At 45.3% G+C, this 8,034-nt stretch overlaps 1 protein-coding gene across 4 annotated transcripts in view; it reads left to right on the top strand.

Annotated features, from left to right (window-relative positions):
- The first annotated feature begins 4,317 nt into the window (after positions 1 to 4,317).
- The window catches only part of LOC134359616 (netrin-G2-like), a 139,693-nt gene continuing 135,976 nt past the window's right edge, over positions 4,318 to 8,034 (top strand). For all 4 annotated transcript variants that reach the window (XM_063073110.1, XM_063073113.1, XM_063073111.1 and 1 more), the window contains exons 1-2: positions 4,318 to 4,413; positions 4,722 to 5,303. In XM_063073110.1, the coding sequence (XP_062929180.1) occupies positions 5,070 to 5,303 (234 nt within the window). In that variant the 5' untranslated portion in view covers positions 4,318 to 4,413; positions 4,722 to 5,069. The remainder of the gene's footprint in view (positions 4,414 to 4,721; positions 5,304 to 8,034) is intronic.

Here is an 8,034-nt window from a genome sequence, read left to right as displayed (position 1 = left end):
CGGGTTTCAAACATCTGCAGAATCTCTTGTGTTCCTGATACTAATCGTCATGAGGGAGTGGGGGAGGTATTGGGGACGGGTAAATCCATGGGTTAGGGAATTACACCAAAGGATGACCTCACATTGCAAAACTGCGTTCCCTTCAGAAATTTCTTCCAACAAATGTGTTCGTTTGGTCTTCATGTCGCATTTTGGCTTGCTTTATGTGTAATACTTCACATTTGTGTTCTTTATAGCTAGGCTTTATTTGCCTCTTCTCGGCCACTTTTCATATATTTTCCAAATCCTTGCTTTATTACTTCTCTGTTTTAATATTATCCACAAATACAACTATTTTGGCAGATTTAAAGAAGGAGATTGCATGTGGTTTGAAAATGAATCCCTCGAAATCTTTTTCAATAAAAGTCATAACTGCAAACTCTGACAAGGTAATGTGAATTTGTGACAGATTTCGGTTCCGCTTTGCTCCCCTCCAAAAACATTTTTACACGATTGCTTTCTCTGAATAACAAAAAAAATCTTCTAAAACTTGACATACCGGTATTAAAACAAATTGTTGAAAGATTGCGGCGAGCGAATATGAGGACAATTGTTATTCTAATGCAAAATATTGCAAATCCTAGATTTCTGAAGTCAAACCAGAAGTAAACTTTGAAGACAGAAACATGTGGTCAGCTTTTACTCATTGGTCGGTGCGTTTACCTCCTTGGAAGCACGTGGTATCGGGGCCGTGCTATAGGGCACCACAAGCCAATGAACGATGGTTAGGTGTTCGTTGTATAGCTGGTACCTGTCCAGTTTTGTTAAGGCAAATAGGTAAGAGCTTCTACTTCCTTAAGGACAATTAAGGTATAGGGCTGGATGCTGGTGATCGGACCCGGAATGAAATACACCTTAATGATTACAGAGATAGTTTTGGAAAGAGAAGTGATTAAGAGGATGAAAGAGGGTTTTTTTTTGGTCTCTTTGTTAGTGCAGGATTAGTGATGCTGATCAAAGTATTAACTTGCTACAACATGTTTTATCAATCCTGGTCTCGTCCCAAAGCGTCGCCTCTATATTCCTCTCCATAGATGCTACCTGACCTGCTGAGTTCCTCCAGAATTGTGTGTGTGTGTGTGTGTGTGTGTGTGTGTGTGTGTTACTCTAGACTTCCAGCATCTGCAGAATCTTTTGTATTTACAACATATCATATTTTCATTTTATATGGCACGTAAGTTATGAAAGCGTTTATTTTGGCTTTAGTATTTCCCTCGTGAAAGTAGTTGTAGAACCGAATACAGACCATGTTTCAATGATTTATTGGAAATATTCATCAGGACATATAGAGTCTGTGGAGAAAGGATGGTAAAAGTCGGTGAACTTCATCAGAACTAGGCAACATTCGAAAACAAGCACGATTCAAGTGGGGTGGGGGAGGTAAAGACTACAAAGAGAGAGTCTGTGAAAGGGTCGAGTTCATAAGACCAAAAGATATAGGAGCAGAATAAACCATTCGGCCCATCGAGTCTGTTCCGCTATTCTATCATGGTTGATTTAGTATCTCTCTCAACCCCATTCTCCTGCCTCCTCCCCGTAAGCTTTGACACCCTTACTAATCAAGAGGCTATCAGCCTCCACTTTAAATACACCCAATGACTTGGCTTCCACAGCCGTTTGTGGTAATGAATTCCACAGATTCACTTCGCTCAGGCTGAAGAAATTCTTCCTCATCTCTATTCTAAAGTGGCTTTCTTCTATTCTGTGCCCTCTGGTCCGAGATTGGCCCACTATAGGATACACCTTTTCCACCTCCAGTCTATCTAGTCTTTTCAATATTCGATAGGTTTCAGTGAGATCCCCCGAGAGCCTATGATACGAATAGTGCTAGTGCACGCTGAGAACGCTTGCTAATTGCTGACGAACTGAATGAAGAAGATGTAAAAGGACAAATGAGGCAGAGAAAACTAAGAAGGTTGAGTGCGGACATGGTAATAGGCCCAGCCCAATCGGGAGATCGATGCTGTCTTCTTATGATTACATTAAGCTTCCTTGGATTAGTAGTGAAAGAGAGCGAAGACAGAGCAAGTGCAGGTTGAAAAATTGAAGTGAGAGGCAATTGGAAGTTCGGGTTCACATCTGTAGATTGAACGGGCACGTGGTGCAAAAACAGTAATCGAATTTGCATTTGGGGTCTCTAATCAGGAGCAGCGAAAGCAGCACACTAAATTTGGTGAAACAAGAACGATCCACTGCTTAAACGGTGCTTCACATTTAATGTATCACATTAATTAGGTGGCTTCCTATACGGTTGGGAAATCTAACGCAAATTGGTTGAGATCTTCATTCGCTATGGAAAATTACCTTAGGTTTTTTTTTCTGTCTGCTCATAGAATACTTGTCCCACTCCCATAAGGGAAGAGGCTACGTAGCATCCACGCTAGGGACACCAGGCTCAAAAAACGGTTACTTTCCCCCAAACAATTCGGCTGATCAACACCTCCACCCATTAACTCGACCATCCACAACCCCCGCCACCACTACTTTATTATTTTCCGTCAGTCACCTTATGTATAGAAGCGCCTGTGCCTAGCGTCACTTTATGAACGTACAATCAATCTATATATATTTATATTTATTATATTTTTATTATTGTGTTCTTTGTCTTCTTGTATTTTTTTTTGTTGGAGTAACAATTATTTAGTACTCCTTTACATTTGTGAACTGAAAATGACATTAAACAAGCTTGAATCTTGAATATTCTCATTTTAGTTCTCCATCCCCTCCCACCATGGCCTTACAGTCTTTGATCTCGAATACACTTCCAAAGAAACCCAAAGGAACAGCATCTGATATTCCAGTTGGGCACACTATCGCCTCAGGACTCAACCATCTCATGTTTGCAGCAGACTTGGGCAGTTGCAGTGAAAGATCATTGACAGGTAGTGCTAGCTCCCATTTTCTCCTTCTGTAGCTGCTGCCTGATCCGGCGGAGATTCTCAGCATTTCCCATTTATTTCATATTTCCAGCAAGCAATGTTTCACATCTTACAGGTCGAATGGTTGTTGCATTCCCATTTTCTTCCATCTCCTTCTAAGCACACCTCATCCGGACAGTACATGACAAGTTTTCACCGCCCTGTCTCAAATTACGACCACAATATTTGCATTTCAATCTCAACCCTATCATAAACGCTCCCCTTCCTTCCGGCCCCCATCCTGATGAACTAAAATGGTAATTCTTTCCACAGGTGCTGCCTGACCTACTGAGAATTTCCAGCATTTTCTGTTTTTATTTCAGATTTCCAGCATCCGCGGGGTTTTATTTTTATTTTCCTGTTTTCTCGCTTGTATACGGTTCTGAACAACGTACATTTAAACTGGGTTATGGGCAACCCCGGGCAAAGCAGGGTTAAGTCAAAGGTCAGTGTAGATGCAACATAGTCCTTTAACTATAAATAATTCATCTTTTGCTACGTTGTTTGCTGCTTAATAATTTTTAAAAATTAATTTGGGTAGCGAAAGACAAATTGGTTCTGTGATTCACAGAATGAAGCACTGTACAACTTGTCCCATCTGGCGGGCGGATTTAACTCCATTAAGCGCGGTGTAAACGGCTTTGTGTGATGCCTTCAGTCAGCGCACAGATTTCAGGTTAAAGTTCACCACATTCCGCAGGCCTTTATCGGCACAGGAGGAAGTCAGAATGCAGCACCTCTCTCTTCGGAGTCCCACCTGTGAAATTAACCTGTATTCAACAGAAGAATTATTCAATTGGCTTGAAATAGCAATACGTTTGTCTTAAAGGCTACGTTTCCTATCGAGCCAGCTCGCTGCAATTATACATTGCGATTCCCATTTTAAAAAAGGTCCTCTCGTTTTTAATAGTATATTTATTTACATGAATTTTGATCACCCCCATCCCCTCCCGAAAACCGATTGGAATGTTCGACAAGGCTTTAAAAAAGTGCTCCAGAAACGCTCGACTCCTTCCCCCATCCTACTGAGGGAAAGCTGATTGGCGTAAATGTAGTGTGATTAGTCTTCCCCTTCCCATCCTTATTAATAGACTCCTTGCGGACTTCCAACCTCCCACTCCGACAACGACTCTTCGGCAGCCTGTCCCTTTAAGAGCAGATTTGGCTCTGCGTTTTCCCTTTAAGCTGATTGGGAAGAGCAGAGCCCGAGGCTGTGCAGAAGGAAGTTGCGCAGACTTGATGTTGCTCTGACATAAAAGCACAGATAGTGATTGAAAGTGATGTTAGAAGGATTTGGCCTCCGCATTAAGTTGGACCACGGCATGTGCGACCATCTGCCCTTGAAGCCGGGAGGGGAGGCCACAGAGCAGCAAACCCTTAATGTAAAGCGAGCCCGTCAAACCCCAGCCTCCGGCGCGTGTTACGTTTAAAGCACCCGATCGCCTCCTTCCCTCAGGTCTGTCTCTACCTCTCTCATCCTCGCTACATTCACTGCTTCGCGATCTCTCTACCAGTGACCCCGGATTCCCGCAGTAAAGTGTGCGTCCAACTCTCGTCCGTTCCCCACCGCGTTCCTCTGAGCCCGTGCTTCCAAACTGGACCGGAGGGGTGTGCGCGGCTGCCGTATCATGGGAAACCCCTCTTGTATGTAGGAGTGACGGAGAGCGCGGGAGGCAGGCACTTTTGCAGCATGTGAAGCTTTATCTGAGTTGTGTGCCAGTATCATCTCACACCTATGTTTTTTTTTCTCTCTCACACACACAGTTAGTTACCTACGATGCTCACGCGAATTCGGAGAGGATTGGAGAGGCGTCGGACTCAGCGCGTCCAGATGGATTCCCAGTAATCCCTAGTTGGATTGGGAGACTTTACAGCGGCCCGTTTGAATTGGCCAGCGGCCAGATCGAACCAGAGGGTTGAAGTACTTGGATCTATTAGGTTTTGCTGCTGGCGGGAGACGGGTTCGAGTTCTCTCGTGGAGAAAAATGAAGCTCCGGGGATGTAGCGATCTCCGACTGGTGTGTAACTGGTGCCCATGCTGAGCCCGGCACCGCAACCCGGTGCGCCCTTGCCAATCGCCCCGAGTCTGCGTGTGCGCTCCGCCCGGAGACCATGCGCTCCGGCCCCATGCCTATGCTGCAGCTGGCCGCCCTCGTCTACTCTCTGCTGCCGGCCAGGACCCAGTACGACAGCTGCAAGTCGCTGGTGAACACTGGTGACGCCGGCCCTTCTTGGGAGTTTTACGCGTGTCAACCGAGACCCATGTCCATGAAGCAGTTCCTGAAGGTGAAGGTGGAGCCGGCAGGGGTGACCTGTGGAGACCCTCCCGAACGCTTCTGTGCCCTGGTAAGCAGCGGGGAGGGAAGAAGACCGGGCGGGTGGGGGCTGCGGGAGTGACGGGGTCAGGAGACAATGTCCAATGTCTAATGTTTTCTAAATCCAAAGATAAAAATATTTATTGTTCTGACTCCGAATAAACTTTGAGTCACGTCGCTATCTATTGCTGTGACTGCTCCATTTCCCGAGTTGTCGTAAACTCAAATACTAGAGGACATGCATTTAAAGTGACGGGGAGAAAGTTTAAAGGAGATATGCTGGGTAAGTGTTTTCACACAGTGGTTGATGTCTGGCGTGGGCTGCCAGGGATGGTGGCGGTGCAAGCGGATACGATAGCGGCGTTAAAGAGACGTTTAGATAAGCACATTACTATACGGGGGATGGGTGGAGGCAGGCATGGATCAAGTGCAGGCGGAAGAGGTTTAGTTTAACTTGGCACCGTGTTCGGCACAGATGTCTGAGCCGAAGGGCCTGCTCTCGTACTGTACCGTCCATTGTTCTCTGAACATTGGCTGGCTTAGGAATGGCGTGCAGCTGAGCAAAAGGGGTGATTGCAGCGTGGGAGGGGTGAGGTGGACGCGTGAGCAAAGCACCGATACTAATGGGAAATTCACGGGGGTGGGGGGGAGGAGAAAGAGAGAGAGAGAGAGAGAGAAAGAAAGAGAAGTAAATCGCAGCTTTCTCCGCGGAATTCTATCCAGGAGATTATTCCATTCCATTAGCGACCATTCTCCCCTCACCTTGCGCAAGACTTAGGTCGGTTGCTGATAATGTTCCTCAGTTTAAACATCAGAGCTGCCGAGATGTACGTAAAACAAACCAAAGAAACTCCCAGTAGTTGCGTCCCTGTCTCTAGTTGAGTTATTACTGTCCGCGCTGTGCATCAAGCGATGCAAGTAAAATTTAACTTCAGCAATTTCTCCCAATAACGTTGCGGGCAGCGCTTGCGTTCGGTAACGTGCACCGACAACCTGGATAGAACATCAGCTGACTGTACAGAAAGGGGATACCCAGTGGTAATTTCACTAAGTGGTTGGAAACTGTGCCTCTGCTAATCTGGAACTCGGTGCGCTACCCAGATACAAAAATGAATGCACTTTACAACATAAATAATTCAGCTAAGAGCGAATGCCATCGGTTAGGCTTAATAAACAGCCGGCTAATAGGCGTGCAGTTATTTGGAATGAATGTTCAGAGTCTGATGCATGATTAAAAAGACAATCTCTCGCACAGAATCCATACTGCATCCGGATTAGCCACCGAGCAGATTGTTAAAACCCCCGAATGTTGTTTGAAATTGTTAAACTTCAATTTATGTGAGGATCGTGTTCCGTGCTGCAGACTACGCCGGGGCAGGGGCGCATATTCGATAGGAGCGCAAATTGGGTTCCGGTTACGTACAGTGGAGACACAAGAGACCGTAGACGCAGGAATCTGATGCAAAAAGAAAATTGCTGGAAGGACTCAGGGGGTTAGGCAACATCTGCGGAAGCAAAGGAGTGGTCGACGTTTCAGGCCGGGACCTTGCAGCGCAATGTAGCTAAACTTTTATCGACTAATGTAATATTTCGTTTAAAAAACAAAACTCAGGACTTATATTTAAAGGTAGGTGGTGCGAATATCTCCTGCCCGCCCAGAATAGAAAGCTTTGCTTCTCTCGATCATATCCGCCGATCTCTTTTTAGGACAACAATCCACAATCACCTGTTTTGAATTGATCGTGCTACAGGATTTGTGTCTCTTTAAAACCCGAGAAATCGATTAGAAATGAATCGAACAATGGAGGAGAGTCTCAGTTCGGCCAGGATTTCATAGATCGAATTACTTTTAAGAGTAGTTTTAAAGACAATGCGTGTAACAATTGATGGTTATCACTGAAGCAGCTCGGCCCGAAACGTCGACTCCTTTCCATGGATGGTGCCATATCTGCTGAGTTCTTCTTGCATTTTCTACGTGTTACATTAATACGATCTCCCGCTTTTCCCCTTTCTCATTCAGTCCCTTGTTCTCGTTACGACAATAATTCTTCAAAGCAGTTAACATAGTTTGTAAAATCCACTTCCTTCCATCAACATGTAATTCAGCGCAGCGTCAACAGAAACGGAGGTTTAAGATATTTTCAGCTTCCTCCTGAATATCGAACGCCTCCAATACTGAATCTGAAAATCCGGTTTTAATTTAAGGTTAAAGTTTGTAGATGGTAGTACTCCAGAACCATCGCAAACCAGTATGATCCCCATCGGTCTGAATTCGTCAGCAAACTGTATTCTGCCATAAAGATTAAGGAATCCGGGTGAATAGTTTTCCATATACCCATTTCACCTAGAAGCTCAAGAGATTGGAATTTTAAATTAGTGCACGTGAAAATCTCAGCTTTCCACGGGCTGAACTGTGAGTTGTTGGGTGGGGGAGATGGATCAGGACGGGAGGGCTTGTAGCTAAAAGCATGTGTGGCCAGCGGGGAAATGTGGTGGAAGTGGCTAATGGATCCTCCCAAGAGGATGCATCATTAATTAAGAGAGAGCCGCTTACTATAGTCAATCTACAGCGCCGCTGATATTAATCGCAGGAAACATATGGAAAGGCGAATATAACCTCAGTTCCCCGTGGCCGCGCGCGCGCGCACACACACACACACCCCAAACGATCAACACCAGAGAGAGGCGCAGTATGTAACTCCAAATACCTTCATGGGGTGGGGCGCCCTCAAGGATAAAGGATCAACTTTATTCGCCATATA

The sequence above is a fragment of the Mobula hypostoma genome, chromosome 21 (assembly GCF_963921235.1).
Source record: "Mobula hypostoma chromosome 21, sMobHyp1.1, whole genome shotgun sequence".
NCBI classification, from domain to species: Eukaryota; Metazoa; Chordata; class Chondrichthyes; order Myliobatiformes; family Myliobatidae; genus Mobula; species Mobula hypostoma.
The sequence above is the reverse complement of the archived record's forward strand: the minus strand, read 5'-3'. Positions and strand labels throughout refer to the sequence as shown.